Source organism: Gigantopelta aegis, chromosome 9 (assembly GCF_016097555.1).
Source record: "Gigantopelta aegis isolate Gae_Host chromosome 9, Gae_host_genome, whole genome shotgun sequence".
NCBI lineage: Eukaryota > Metazoa > Mollusca > Gastropoda > Neomphalida > Peltospiridae > Gigantopelta > Gigantopelta aegis.
In genome coordinates this window covers 83009020-83026300 of record NC_054707.1, presented here as the reverse complement: position 1 = coordinate 83026300, position 17281 = coordinate 83009020, and the positions used below count along the sequence as shown (strand labels likewise).

The window sequence follows — 17281 nt, the reverse complement described above, 5'->3', positions numbered from 1 at the left end:
TTACACATGATAACTGGCATCTCAACTGATTTATTGTTGATGTTTATATGTTATTACACATAACTGGCATCTCAACTGATTTATTGTTGATGTTTATATGTTATTACACATGATAACTGGCATCTCAACTGATTTATTGTTGATGTTTATATGTTATTACACATGATAACTGGCATCTCAACTGATTTATTGTTGATGTTTATATGTTATTACACATGATAACTGGCATCTCAACTGATTTATTGTTGATGTTTATATGTTATTACACATAACTGGCATCTCAACTGATTTATTGTTGATGTTTATATGTTATTACACATGATAACTGGCATCTCAGCTGATTTATTGTTGATGTTTATATGTTATTACACATGATAACTGGCATCTCAACTGATTTATTGTTGATGTTTATATGTTATTACACATGATAACTGGCATCTCAACTGATTTATTGTTGATGTTTATATGTTATTACACATAACTGGCATCTCAACTGATTTATTGTTGATGTTTATATGTTATTACACATGATAACTGGCATCTCAACTGATTTATTGTTGATGTTTATATGTTATTACACATGATAACTGGCATCTCAACTGATTTTTAAGTCACCTACAATTGTCACTTAATGACCATTAACATTAATCTGAATATAACAAAATTATTAAATACTATAGTTCTGTAAAGGATTCATATTCATTACCAAATATTTGTCTGTCCATTCATGTAGTAGAGGAGAATAGTAGGTGGTTGCAAGTTCCTCTTAAAGCCAGAAGTAACTCTCCAAAATGTCATTCTAAACCCACAGCTAGCAAAAGCTGATGGGGAAATGACATGTGTGACATGGATAGCCACAAAAGACAAGAACTTATTGCGGTTGGAGAAACAAGTTTTGGGATATGGATGTGGACAGCGAAAGAAGCTGAAATATAGGAGGAGCTACCAAATTGGCAAGAAATAAGATGGAATTGAAAGGACAGAATAGAAGGGAGCAGAGGGATTTAAAACAAAGAAATGTAATTGAACGTCAGTGCAATCCCAATACTGAAGCTATTTCACTTTATTTGGTAAAAACATATCAGCAACAAAATAGCCACAGATTGACTGAAATAAAGAAATATATTATTCTTAGAATATATCACCATTACAAATACATATTTGGTAATATTCCAGTCAATAAATGTGATCCATTATATTATTATTTGTAGATAATAAATCAGTAATGCATTTTATACAATAATAAAATGAGATGCCAGTTGAAACAAACTTTACGTTATTACAAATTTTGCTCATATTCTTTTACAGGTGAATAAAATGATTAAACCACCGTTAATATAAGAATAACCATATTTATTTATAATTATACATGTTAATATAAAAAGCCATTTTGCTGTAAGGGCAAATAATATGTAAACTTTCTGAACTAATTTATATGTTATAATACATACTGTTTAATAGGCTTTAACATTCTTTCACTAGCTAATAAAACTTATTTGTAGTTAACCAATGACAATCCATTAACGTTATTAAAAGCATGACGTCATGGCATTTGTATGATGTCAATCGTAAATAAAGATTGATGCAAGAAATATATGTACATAAAAAGAGTATGATTTCTCACTTTTCTTTGTTTAACCTGTGTTAGGAATACGAGACAAAGATGTATGAAATGAGCCATGCTTATGAGGAGGAGAAGTCAAACAAAGTCAAACTAGAAGAAGACATGGCAAAACTGCGACAGTTTTACGACAGTCAGCTGAAGTCTGTGGACGGACAGTTAGCCCATCTGCCACCAACAGCTGCAGGTAATTTTGTTTTCTATTCTGTTGTGTAGAAAATATTACAGTGGTTTCAGTTTTTTGTTGTAGTAATTATTATTATTATTAGTCAAAGCAGTTTTGAGAAGCTAGTGCTGATAGAATAGATGCTAAATATACAATATGCAATTAGATTTTATTAAGGAAAACGTATGCAGTTCAATAGGTTATCTCAAAATAATAATTATATATATTATTGCTACAAATCATCAAACAATGTGGTTTATCTTTTCATTTCAACTTTGTAACTGTTCATTATCTCATGTCCATTATTTTCCGTCCATTGTCATAATAGGCTTACTTTTAAAATAGCAATTTGTTTATAGCCAGGATTTAAAAGAGCAATCTGACCCTGTGGCCATTGTAACACATTTTAAATAGATCTTTTGAAATGATCACGTTATGTAGTAATTACATTTAAAATAGATCTTTTGAAATGATTACTTTATGTAGTAATTACATTTAAAATAGATCTTTTGAAATGATCACGTTATGTAGTAATTACATTTAAAATAGATCTTTTGAAATGATCACGTTATGTAGTAATTACATTTAAAATAGATCTTTTGAAATGATCACGTTATGTAGTAATTACATTTAAAATAGATCTTTTGAAATGATTACGTTATGTAGTAATTACATTTTAATGCTTAGAATGTCAGTCACAGAATATCCAGTGTTTTTCTCGTCAACAGTTTTGTGATAACTCCAACAAGATTTTAAGTACAAAATGTTTTGTTTTTTAAACATGTAAAATCTAGTCTGAGCTACAACCAACATTAAGATGACCAGAAGACACACTGAAAAATGTAAAAATAATAATTAGCATGTTGCAATGGTTATCAAATCGGGAACTCTGGCAACTCTCTGTTCCATATAATATATTGAATTTCACATCAAACAACCTGTGAAAACTAGCATAGGACCTAATTTAAAAGCTAAACATTATGAAACAAAATTTGGCAAAATGCTAACACTAGTTTTGGTCCAGTTTGACTACTGATAACCAATATATACGTTGTTCTGTGTGCACTACTAAGATATTTCTAATCCATCACCGATGATAACCTGCAGTAAGAATGTGTGAAAGATGCAGGAACTGTAGTTAAATAATAGTTTGTGTTCTTATTAATTTGTGAACCAAATGCATTTATTGTACATACATATTGGACAAAGTTCAGTTTTCCCTCGGAACATCCTTTAATTTTAAGTTTTAAGATTTAATATCCTAAAATCAATGTAATCAGAATTACACAGTAGACCTCTAATTGTAAGAAGATTAATTAATTTTATATACTAACACCATAATTTAAGTTTTTTCTGTTGTATAGTCCATGTTTGTGTGGTCGTTTGTTTTCACGAATAATTATAATGATGCTGTTACACTTGTCCCATCATGCAGTTCTTGGGGAAATAGAGTGGTCTGCCGACACCCAGCGTGAGTTCGTGTTTGACTTTGGAGTGATTTGTGCTTGTTGTTTGACTTTCTCGTTATACACACACATCCACCGACTGGTTTTTAACACCTGTTACTCTTCCCTTGAACAAATTCTGGCACTCTGATATTCATGTTTTATTGTTTTTTTACCAATCCTAAATTATTTAACCAAATTGTTTTACAGCTACTGCACTTGATTTTCACTTTTCCATAAAGTTTTGTTTGATCAGTTTATTGATGCTGTTTATTTTCTTACCCAGCTATTTGTCCATTACCTGCCCTATGCTTTTTCTTATTATTGGGTGGGGAGCGGGGTGTAATTTTACTTTAAAACTTAATACAATAATTGTTAACATGAACAAATGTAAATGTACAACAAATAATACAAATAATGGTAAGAAAAAAATCCTTTTTAGTTTTCTGTAACTGATTCATAATTTTACCAAGGGGTTTTGATTGTACTGTTATTATTATTTTTATTATATAGGTGTTTAAATTTTATATTGACTGCAGGATGGGGAGAAAAAGAAATTGAAAATATAGATGGAATTCAGTCAGCAATATTATTATCTTTTGTTTTTAAAGATTGACCTTGGTTGAAGAATGTTCTAGGGCAGGCAATACGAGTGATGTATCGTATCAGTAAAGAATATCACTATATTAATATTCGCCTGCTAAGCTTATATAATTTTGTAAGCTTAGCTTGAACTGTTTTTAGCCCTTCTGTTCCTGCTTTGACTGCATGTTGTTATATGATGCCAGGTATGCATGCATGGCCTTCAGTTTTGAATTACCAGAAAGACAGCCTTACCTGATGCATATTTTAGGCTGTTTTAAATTAATTGCTAGATTCTTACATCTCCATTCACCATGTTTTTTTTTTTATTTTTTTTTTTTTAAAGTTTATTTCACTAACTGATATATGAAGAGTTCAGTTCTATATACTACGATATATGCCAATTTCCTGAATTTGGAGTTAGCAGTGGTAATTCATTTATAGTAAATTAAATACAGTTGGATGAAATAACAATACAGTTTCTTTCAAAAGACAATACACCCCCTATTTACTGGGTTTTAAGAGAGTGCTTTGTTGCAAAATGTGATGTGTGCTACATTCGCTTTGCAGAAAAACGTGATATACATGTACGGCACTCAATCAGACAGATCGATACATAAATAACAACATGTCATAGTCCTAGCAACCACATTCCCATGCATTCTTCCACCCAAATATCTGAATAACGTCATTTGCATGTCCTATAAAAATAATAAACTTGACCATTTTAAAAGTATTAATGAGGCTGTGTTATAATAGGATGAAATTATCAGAGGTATGTAATTTTTTGTCCATTTATTTTGACGTAAATACAACCAGTGAGTCATGTCCATTTTGTTATACATTGTATTACTATAAAATTAATTTTAATATTTATTATTTAGAAAAAAGAAAAAATATATATATATATATTAAAAAACCCCAAATATTGCAGTTCAAATTTTATTACCTATATGGTTAAAAATATCTTGGTACATATCAAAGTGTTACGTCCCACTAGAATGCCAAGTGGGACGTAACACTTAGATGTCACACGATGATGTCATCGACTGGCTCACTATAAACTTACAGGAACGTCAACCAAACAAGCTGACTGATATTAATAAAATCAATTATGGGTAATAAATAGGATATTAAATATACTCACTAACATTTCATATCATGTTTATGTCCCGAGTAAAATAATTTTCAGTTGTCACGAGCTTTAGTGAGTGACATTGAAAATTATTTTACGAGGGACATAAACAAAATGGAAGCTAGTTTAATATCCTATAAATATCCCAGTGGTAGTTGGTTTGTTGAGATATTTAAATTATTGGAATTATCATAAGTTTAGCAATAAGAAATGGCTGATTATGAGTACACAATGTGCTGATTATGAGTACACAATGTGCTGATTAGGCATGAAACAAACATATTTGTTTACTGGTTTTCTTTGTGGGTTTTTTCTGCTTAAGAAGTGACATTGGAATTATTCTTTAATTGACTATAAAATTATTGCTGTTAAATTCAAAATGGATATATAACATTTTGATATATATAAATATATTTTTAGCAAGTCCAATTAGTGGGAAAATTTTGAAAGGTACATTTATAGTAATTTCATTAAAAAATACTCAATAAATGAGTGCTCATAAAACCCCCAGTTAATTTAAACTTTAAGCATTGTTTGACTTTGTGATAAAAAAAACACACATTTTTTCTCAAAATGACAAAAATTGATATATGTGATATGTGTATATTGTATTTTGGAAATGAACTCTTTATATAATCATAATTTTGTTATTTATTATTTACTCTTCTTCTTTTTAATTTTTTTTTTTTCATAACTTACAGGGTTTTAGAACATTGGGAAAATAAATAAGATCTCGGACATTTTAAAACTGTATGTAAGTCTAGCAATTAATTTAGTATGGCCTTACCCTAATAAAACGTTCACTTCACTTGCACACACACTTTCAGTGGACAAAAACATGAATAAAAATGTGCATGAAGTATATAATTGATTTATATATATATTTAAGTTGACTTATTTACATTTTTGTATGTAGGAATGTATTCAAACAAGAAAGATATACTATAATGAACAAGTGATTTATATACATGTATTTGATTAATTTAGGTTATCGATATCATTAAAACAAAGGATTTACATTATACTTATAGTTGAACATTAAAATGTGCAACTGACAGTGTCATGGATGGTTCATTAATAGATGATGATAAAAGTCACATTCTCATAAAAATACTTCTGACAGTGTCATGGACGGTGCATTAATAGATTATGATAAAAGTCACATTCTCATAAAAATACTTCTGACAGTGTCATGGACGGTGCATAAATAGATGATGATAAAAGTCACATTCTCATAAAAATACTTCTGACAGTGTCATGGATGGTGCATTAATAGATGATGATAAAAGTCACATTCTCATAAAAATACTTCTGACAGTGTCATGGATGGTGCATTAATAGATGATGATAAAAGTCACATTCTCATAAAAATACTTCTGACAGTGTCATGGATGGTGCATTAATAGATGATGATAAAAGTCAATTTCTCATAAAAAATACTTCTGACATGGTTTCATCAGATTGCTTTTCAGACACTAGGTTAAGATCACTGAAATAAAACCTTTCTAGCGGTATTTTATATGAACTGTAGTCCTCAACTGTTCACGTAAAACACTGCTAGAAATGTTTCACTCAATAAGGAGAGCAAGATACACATTGCTTGAACATCATTTTCAGTCTGTAGCAATAGATGTGTTGGGATCCATTTCAAAATCTAATTAAATACATAATTTAAAAATTTATATAGATTTTTGGAAAATATTTCACTGCAAGACCAGAATTTGTCCTCTATTTTCACAGCACTGATTTTCCTTGTGCTTTTGACTAACACTCGAACAACAAATGCACGTTTGAACTCCACAGGATTAACCCTGTATATGTTAACCATGTGTGTGTTACTCATCTAAAGCTTACAGATATGGACCAGCATTTTGTGCCCACCTTTTTTCCTTTCTCTCTCTTTTTTTATTCAGTTGGTTAAAAGTAAACTGTTTGTGTCCTAATCAAAATATAAATATCTATAAAATTAAAACTGTCTCTGTACCACAAGATAGTATTATAGTTTTAGGTCAAGACAAGATATCATTGTTCGGTTGTATTCTCTACTCAAAGTGGGATCTACCTGTATGTAGATTGCCCATCAGAAATGTTTACGGGTTCACGTCTACTTAGTGGTCCAGTTTGTATGTGCCCCATCATTGGTACATTACATGTACAGCCATATTAACAATGCCTGGCCATGTTTTGTACATGCCTCAAGAGTTTTACATTACATGTACAGCCATATTAATGATGCCTGGCCACATTTCGATGTCATGATTGGTATATTACACATACAGCCATATTAACAATGCCTGGCCATGTTTTGTACGTGCCTCAAGATTTTTACATTACACGTACAACCATATTAACGATGCCTGGCCATGTTTTGTATGTGCCTCATGATTGGTATATTACACATACAGCCATATTAACGATGCCTGGCCACGTTTTGTACGTGTCTCACGATTTTTACATTACATGTACAGCCATATTAACGATGCCTGGCCATGTTTTGTACGTGCCTCACGATTTTTACATTACATGTACAGCCATATTAACAATGCCTGGCTACATTTTGTATGTGCCTCACGATTGGTACATTACATGTACAGCCATATTAACAATGCCTGGCTACGTTTCGATGGGAATGGCCTACATGTAGGTTGCAGAAACAAGTTTCCTTTCTCATTTCTCATTTCTAGACCCAAGTGCCAAAATAATGTTATGTTGGAGTCAACAATGTGAAGCTTTAATTGTCACTGATATCGTTTGTGCTTAAGGTTCAAACACGTTGTCCTGGGCACACACCTCGGCTATCTGGGCAGTCTTTTTCTGAAAAGAAGTTAGTGGTTGTAAAGATTTGAGTGGTTATTCAGAGAAATCCTTGTAGTGGCCACACATCTCCACATTGTTACAAATTCACCCAGCACTACCAGCCTTATGGTTGATTGCTGTACTTAGTAAGATGAACAGTATAGACTAGGCAGGGTTTTTTTTTGTTTTGGGGGGTGGGGGGGGTCAAACTACAGGCTTTCTGCAAAACAAATTATAAGTGCCCCCGCTAGGCGGTTATGGGTTTAAAATATTTTCAAATTGGACACTGCATTTTGTGTACTTTGACAAATTTTAAACAGCAGTTCTCCTACTATAATCTTTTTGAAAACATTTATAAAAATGTATCCATTAATTTACTAGATTTTAGGACATAGGATATGTAATTTTACCCTTCGTACCCTGTGGCTAAAACCCTTCACTAATATATTAACATAGGTCATGGGGAGGCTCTCCGTGCACAAGCTGAGTTCTGTGTTCATGATAAAGTTAATAAAAGCTAGCCCACTTGCATTGATGCATGAAAGTAAATACCTCATCATTTTACACCAGCATTTTCATCACATCTAGATTCACGATGGATTTACAATCATGTTATGACTGTTTGTGATGAACTGCAAATACATCTGTTAAAATAGGTTATTGATATGCATATTGATATAACCTTTTACAAAGGTATTAAAATGATCATCACTAATGCAGCAAGTTGAGGTGTGTGAAGCATATTACAAGGTCTGTATGGCATTACCATCTTTATGCTAGAACTTTATGCAAAATTGAAATGCAGGGTAGCTCATAAAACCATGAAGAAAACCAATGAATGAAGATGGGGTGAAAACGTTTTTGAATTCTTACTTGGTTTGAGCTCAAATCTAGACTATAGTATTCCCCAACCCCCCTCAGTGAAGAACCTGCAGGCAGCTTTAGCAAACAGTGAATCCTGATTGAGTGTGGACGTTCTCTGTTTGCGATTATTAAAGTAACTACATTTCATTGCACTAACTTGCATCATTACACTGATCTCGTCATTCCTCATGAAGCCTTCCTTTGAAAATTTGGCTCAGAATTTTCAGGTTTAGTCATTCTTAAAGGCTTGATTATTACACTGGTTTTTTTTTTTGCTTTTTTAAATTTTTTGATATTGATCATGAAACTTTTTGGTGAAATTTTGCCATCTTGGTGGTAAAACACATAACAAAAAAATTATTACTACCTTTAGATCTGACGTGCTTGTAAATATTAACCCATGATGATATTGTTTAGTACATGAATAACATCATCATCATTTTTTAATGATGTGCATCACATTGTTTACGAGTGTATGTATTACATTAGTGATTGTGTTTTTTTAATGATGTGCATCACATTGTTTACGAGTGTATGTATTACATTAGTGATTGTGTTTCTTTAATGATGTGCATCACATTGTTTACGAGTGTATGTATTACATTAGTGATTGTGTTTTTTTAAAACATGCTTGTACTGATAAATTAATTTTGTATGTATGTGTATACATGCTTGTTAGTGGATGTATGTGTATACATGCTTGTTAGTGGATGTATGTGTATACATGCTTGTTAGTGGATGTATGTGTATACATGCTTGTTAGTGGATGTATGTGTGGATGTATGTGTATACATGCTTGTTAGTGGATGTATATGTGGATGTATGTGTATACATGCTTGTTAGTGGATGTATGTGTGGATGTATGTGTATACATGCTTGTTAGTGGATGTATGTGTGGATGTATGTGTATACATGCTTGTTAGTGGATGTATGTGTGGATGTATGTGTATACATGCTTGTTAGTGGATGTATGTGTGGATGTATGTGTATACATGCTTGTTAGTGGATGTATGTGTGGATGTATGTGTATACATGCTTGTTAGTGGATGTATGTGTATACATGCTTGTTAGTGGATGTATATGTGGATGTATGTGTATACATGCTTGTTAGTGGATGTATACATGTATGTGGATGTATGGCATACTGTGACTGGTATATTAAATGTTGTGCTTTGCATTATCATGTCTGTTGTACACTAGTTATGTATGTTTATTTTTTTAATGCAATTTTGTCCATTCATAATATTTGATGTTGTACTGAAGGAAAAACTATTATATCTGCTGAGATAATCCAGTAATTGTCACCAGTTTTCTTCACAACAACGTTGCAGGTGATGTTGGTGAAACGCCAGTCACTAGCAGTAGCTTGGTGGCTGCCGATGTGGTGGTTGGCGGTTCTGCCATTTCAGTGGACAGTAAAAAGGAGAAACCCGCCATGTCTGCACCCAAGGCTCGTCCGCAGTCTGTTTTATCTGGGGACGTGGCGCTAAGTGGGCCAGGTGGGTTGCTTCAAAATAATTTGTATAACTTTGTAGCACTTTAATGTTGACATCCAGTGTACTCTAGTAGTGTCGTTAAACAAAACCAAACTTTCAGGGTGATAGGTTGCAGGATTCACAACTGTTTATGGACTTGGGTTTTTCTTCTCTTTTGTTTCTCATCCCAGCCAGTGTCCCTCAACAGGTACATGTATATTTGGTGTCCACTTTCAGGTTTACCTCTAACATTAAGTTCTCGCATTTTGAGGTCCCATTTTGTTCACACTATACGTTCTAGATCCATTGAAGTTAATAAACCTACAAGTGGTATGCATGGTTATTGCACACTGATAAGGTTTTGATTAACAACCGATAGTCCCGAGTTCAACAGCATTTATACTTGCATGCACGTCAGCGAAAACATGGAAAGTGTGCAGTAATGATGCATACTACTCATATATTTATGCACTGACTTGTACCATGCCCGTAAGTGATACTGCATGGTGTGGTAAGGAAGTCCGGCTCAGTGAAAAGTCGGATTTAAAAATTGTGTGGTTATATAGATGATAAATCTATATTGCGCACTTTTGTCAATGAGAAAACAACTTAAGATTATGACCAGTACAATAAAACTGGTTTATAGTTGCACGTGTTTGTCATCATAATACATGTTTAAAAATTATTTAACCTTTATTTTAACAAATTAGATTAATCCTAAATATTATATCACACATTTTTTATTTGTTAACTGAATCAGTTTATTGGAGGAGACATTTTATGTGTTAACTGAATCAGTTTATTGGAGGAGACATTTTATGTATTAACTGGCTCAGTTTATTTTAGGAGACATTTCATGTGTTAACTGAATCAGTTTATTGGAGGGGACATTTTATGTGTTAACTGAATCAGTTTATTGGAGGAGACATTTTATGTGTTAACTGAATCAGTTTATTGGAGGAGATATTTTATGTGTTAACTGAATCAGTTTGTTTGAGGAGAGACATTTTATGTGTTAACTGGCTCAGTTTATTGGAGGAGATATTTTATGTATTAACTGAATCAGTTTATTGGAGGAGACATTTTATGTGTTAACTGAATCAGTTTATTGGAGGAGACATTTTATGTGTTAACTGAATCAGTTTATTGGAGGGGAGACATTTTATGTGTTAACTGAATGAGTTTATTGGAGGAGACATTTTATGTGTTAACTGAATCAGTTTATTGCAGGAGAGACATTTTATTTGTCAACTGAATCAGTTTATTGGAGGAGAGACATTTTATGTGTTAACTGAATCGGTTTATTGGAGGAGAGACATTTTATTTGTTAACTGAATCAGTTTATTGGAGGAGAGACATTTTATTTGTTAACTGAATCAGTTTATTGGAGGAGAGACATTTTATTTGTTAACTGAATCAGTTTATTGGAGGAGAGACATTTTATGTGTTAACTGAATCAGTTTATTGGAGGAGAGACATTTTATGTGTTAACTGAATCAGTTTATTGGAGGAGAGACATTTTATGTGTTAACTGAATCAGTTTATTGGAGGAGAGACATTTTATTTGTTAACTGAAATCAGTTTATTGGAGGGGAGACATTTTATGTGTTAACTGAATCAGTTTATTGGAGGAGAGACATTTTATTTGTTAACTGAATCAGTTTATTGGAGGAGAGACATTTTATGTGTTAACTGAAATCATTTTATTGGAGGGGAGACATTTTATGTGTTAACTGAATCGGTTTATTGGAGGAGACATTTTATGTGTTAACTGAATCAGTTTATTGGAGGAGACATTTTATGTATTAGCTGGCTAAGTTTATTGGAGGAGACATTTTATGTGGTAACTGAATCAGTTTATTGTAGGAGAGACATTTTATGTATTAACTGAATCAGTTTATTTTAAGAGACATTTTATGTATTAACTGAATCAGTTTATTTTAAGAGACATTTTATGTATTAACTGAATCAGTTTATTGGAGGAGAGACATTTTATGTGTTAACTGAATCAGTTTATTGGAGGAGACATTTTATGTGTTAACTGAATCAGTTTATTTGAGGAGACATTTTACGTGTTAACTGAATCAGTTTATTGGAGGAGACATTTTATGTGTTAACTGAATCAGTTTATTGGAGGAGACATTTTATGTGTTAACTGAATCAGTTTATTGGAGAGGAGATATTTTATGTGTTAACTGGCTCAGTTTATTGGAAGAGACATTTTATGTGTTAACTGAATCAGTTTATTGGAGGGGAGACATTTTAATCTAAATAATTCTTATTTCGAGACAAATCTTTTTCCGTTAGTACAGATTTATTGGAAAGTAAAATCTAGTTACAACCTGTATGAGAACCACCAGACACACAATCAATATGCAGACACAAATGTTGAAAACATTTCATTTCAACTTATTTTCATGCTTTTTTCCAATTAAGGTTCAGGCCCGCTGTCCTGGACAATGGGTTAGTTGTTAGTGGTTAGTGAGAGAGAAGAGAGTGTAGTGGCCTTATACCTACACATTGAGTCATTAAAATTCGATCTGGGTGGGAGCCGGTACCGGGCTGCGAACCCTGTACCTACCAGTGTTATGTCCGATGGCTTAACCATGACTCCACCGAGACCGGTGTTGAAAAACAAGAAACTGTACAAAATGTGTTTTTTTAGTTATTACAGACTCTGCTAGTCGGAAACATCTTACACTGGCGGCAAACACAGGACCGCCTCTTTCAGCAAATATTCCTTTCTTTTCCTGCTTTGAATTATATGCATTATTGTGCTGTTTGACACTAATATTGTTTGTAACCATTCAGTTAATGCATAATGTTTTTATTACACAGAGTCCATCCCATCTGGGCAGTCAGTGATTGAATCAGAGTCCAGCAGTGATGCATCAAAAGTAAGCTTTTAATAGCTGTAATTATTGCCTTTGGGTTTAAATTAAAATAAAAAATAAATTCTATACACGGTTTTTATTATTTCCAAAAAGTGAAAATTCTGTTAATAGTTATATATCGGGTGGCCCCCAAACCGATAACTCTACTGTATATGGAATTGTATTAAAAACAGTTTGTCATATTTCACACCCGTTACTATTTGGATATTTGCCAATTTCAATTTTCATAAAACCATCGTAGGCTATAACAGTACTATGGCATGTGTTGTAGTGATATCATAGCCTACAATGATTTTATGACATCGTAGTGCTAAGAAATGTTTGAAAATCTGTTGCCTGTACAATTATGAGTTGGAATCCCAAAATATCTATCTTTTAATATTTTTACAATTCCGACAGAATCCTTAAAAAAAAAAAAAAAAATGCAATGTCTGAGGAGCATGAGATGTATATAATTTGATGAAATATTTTTTGTTGTATTTGTGACTTGATTACTATTTGACGACTTGAAGTAAAGTATGTACATATTCTTGCAGTCTTGTAAAATGATACTGCTGAATTGATAATAGTTAAAATTATTATTTGACCCAAAAAGTTTAATGATGATTAAAATACTCACTTGAAGTTAAACAAAATTTATTAATTGTTTTTTTTGTGTAGGTTGTTTCAGTTCAGAATACAGAGACTGCGCATGTTCTCCCAGAAGGATTACAGTCACAGTTACAAACATCAAACTTAACTGTACAAGAAGAGGCCAAGAGAAGGTAAAGTATAATTATGAAATGGTGATACATTTTACGCAGTGTTCATGATAGGGTCATTAATTGTAAGAAGATGAAACATTCTGACCAGTGATTATAACAAAGTGAAACATTTTCACAATTGACTATAAATAGCTCAAACATTTTGACCAATGACCAATAGGTGCAACAGTAACAGTGAAACATTTTGACCACTGACTATAACTGAAACATTTTGAACAGTGACTATAACAGAGTGAAACATTTTGACCATTGACAATAACAGACTGAAGAATTTTGACCAGTGATTATAACCGTGACACATTTTGACCATTGACTATAACAGTGAAACATTTTGACCATTGATTATAATGGTGAAACATTTTGACCATTTATTATAACAGTGAAACATTTTGACCATTGATTATAACAGTGAAACATGTTGACCATTGACTATAACAGAGTGAAACATTTTGACCATTGATTATAACAGTGAAACATTTTGACCATTGATTATAACAGTGAAACATTTTGACCATTGATTATAACTGAAACATTTTGACCATTGACAATAACAGACTGAAGCATTTTGACCATTGATTATAAGTGAAACATTTTGACCATTGACTATAACAATGAAACATTTTGATCATTGATTATAACAGTGAAACATTTTAACCATTGATTATAACTGAAACATTTTGACCATTGATTATAACAGTGAATTATTTTGACCATTGACTATAAGAGAGTGAAACATTTTGATAAGTGACTATAAATAGCCTTAATAGGTGCAGCATTTTGAACAGTGACTGTAACAGAGTGGAATGTTTTGACCATTGACTATAAGAGAGTGAAGCATTTTGAACAGTGACTATAAATAGCCTTAATAGGTGTAGCATTTTGAACAGTGACTAACAGTGGAATGTCTTGACCATTGACTATAAGAGAGTGAAGCATTTTGAACAGTGACTAACAGAGTGGAATGTCTTGACCATTGACTATAAGAGAGTGAAGCATTTTGAACAGTGACTGTAACAGAGTGGAATGTCTTGACCATTGACTATAAGAGAGTGAAGCATTTGAACAGTGACTGTAACAGAGTGGAATGTCTTGACCATTGACTATAAGAGAGTGAAGCATTTTGAACAGTGACTGTAACAGAGTGGAATGTCTTGACCATTGACTATAAGAGAGTGAAGCATTTTGATCAGTGGAAACACTTTGAGCGATAACAAGTATAATGATTAAACAACTTGTCCAGTGTCAAATGAGTATTGGACAATTATCTGAAGAAAGTGAAACAATGTTTTTATCTATGACACACTGATTTCAGGCTACGACTGCTGCAGGAGCAGATGGTGGGGGGAGAGAACCTGTCTAATGCTGCCCTTAAGGAGAAACATCAGCAGCGGTTGAACTTTGCTGAAGAACGGAGACTACATCTAGCTGGTGTGTACCCCGTTATTTCTGACACTCTCGGGTCATTGTTGTAGGTAATTTCGTTTTACAACTAGCCGGTTTGTACCCCATTATTTCTGACACTCTCGGGTCATTGTTGTAGGTCATTTACAACTAGCCGGTGTGTACCCCGTTATTTCTGACACTCTCGGGTCATTGTTGTAGGTCATTTCGTTTTACAACTAGCCGGTTTGTACCCCGTTGTTTCTGACATTCTCGGGTCATTGTTGGAGGTAATTTCGTTTTACATCTAGCCGGTTTGTACCCCGTTATTTCTGACACTCTCGGGTCATTGTTGTAGGTCATTTCATTTTACAACTAGCCGGTTTGTACCCTGTTATTTCTGACACTCTCGGGTCATTGTTGTAGGTCATTTCATTTGACAACTAGCCGGTTTGTACCCCGTTATTTCTGACACTCTCGGGTCATTGTAGGTCATTTCATTTTACAACTAGCCGGTGTGTACCCCGTTATTTCTGACACTCTCGGGTCATTTTTGTAGGTCATTTCATTTTACAACTAGCTGGTGTGTACCCCGTTATTTCTGACACTCTCGGGTCATTGTTGTAGGTCATTTACAACTAGCCGGTGTGTACCCCGTTATTTCTGACACACTCGGGTCATTGTTGTAGGTCATTTCATTTTACAACTAGCCGGTTTGTACCCCGTTATTTCTGACACTCTTGGGTCATTGTTGTAGGTCATTTCATTTTACAACTAGCCGGTGTATACCCCGTTATTTGTGACACTCGGGTCATTGTTGTAGGTCATTTCATTTTACAACTAGCCGGTTTGTACCCCGTTATTTGTGACACTCTCGGGTCATTGTTGTAGGTCATTTCATTTTACAACTAGCCGGTGTGTACCCCGTTATTTGTGACACTCTCGGGTCATTGTTGTAGGTCATTTTACAACTAGCCGGTTTGTACCACGTTATTTCTGACACTCGGGTCATTGTTGTAGGTCATTTCATTTTACAACTAGCCGGTTTGTACCACGTTATTTCTGACACTCTCGGGTCATTGTTGTAGGTCATTTCATTTTACAACTAGCCGGTTTATACCCCGTTATTTCTGACACTCTCGGGTCAATGTTGTAGGTCATTTCATTTTACAACTAGCCGGTGTGTACCCCGTTATTTCTGACACTCTCGGGTCATTGTTGTAGGTCATTTTACAACTAGCCGGTTTGTACCACGTTATTTCTGACACTCTCGGGTCATTGTTGTAGGTAATTTCGTTTTACAACTAGCCGGTTTGTACCCCGTTATTTCTGACACTCTCGGGTCATTGTTGTAGGTCATTTCATTTTACAACTAGCCGGTTTGTACCCCGTTATTTGTGACACTCTCGGGTCATTGTTGTAGGTCATTTCATTTTACAACTAGCCGGTTTGTACCCCGTTATTTGTGACACTCTCGGGTCATTGTTGTAGGTCATTTCATTTTACAACTAGCCGGTTTGTACCCCGTTATTTGTGACACTCTCGGGTCATTGTTGTAGGTCATTTCATTTTACAACTAGCCGGTTTGTACCCCGTTATTTCTGACACTCTCGGGTCATTGTTGTAGGTCATTTCATTTTACAACTAGCCGGTTTGTACCCCGTTATTTGTGACACTCTCGGGTCATTGTTGTAGGTCATTTCATTTTACAACTAGCCGGTTTGTACCCCGTTATTTGTGACACTCTCGGGTCATTGTTGTAGGTCATTTCATTTTACAACTAGCCGGTTTGTACCCCGTTATTTGTGACACTCTCGGGTCATTGTTGTAGGTCATTTCATTTTACAACTAGCCGGTTTGTACCCCGTTATTTGTGACACTCTCGGGTCATTGTTGTAGGTCATTTCATTTTACAACTAGCCGGTGTGTACCCCGTTATTTGTGACACTCTCGGGTCATTGTTGTAGGTCATTTCATTTTACAACTAGCCGGTGTGTACCCCGTTATTTCTGACACTCTCGGGTCATTGTTGTAGGTCATTTCATTTTACAAGTAGCCGGTGTGTACCCCGTTATTTGTGACACTCTCGGGTCATTGTTGTAGGTCATTTCATTTTACAACTAGCCGGTTTGTACCACGTTATTTGTGACACTCTCGGG

The 17281-nt window shown here is 33.8% G+C and overlaps 1 protein-coding gene across 1 annotated transcript in view; it reads left to right on the top strand.

The window, feature by feature from the left end:
* LOC121381794 (kinesin-like protein KIF17) overlaps window positions 1-17281 on the top strand; it is a 49287-nt gene that overhangs the window by 16319 nt on the left and 15687 nt on the right. The window contains exons 8-13 of the mRNA XM_041511149.1: window positions 1649-1808; window positions 3223-3258; window positions 9941-10108; window positions 12923-12981; window positions 13639-13742; window positions 15055-15170. Of these exons, the coding sequence (XP_041367083.1) occupies window positions 1649-1808; window positions 3223-3258; window positions 9941-10108; window positions 12923-12981; window positions 13639-13742; window positions 15055-15170 (643 nt within the window). The remainder of the gene's footprint in view (window positions 1-1648; window positions 1809-3222; window positions 3259-9940; window positions 10109-12922; window positions 12982-13638; window positions 13743-15054; window positions 15171-17281) is intronic.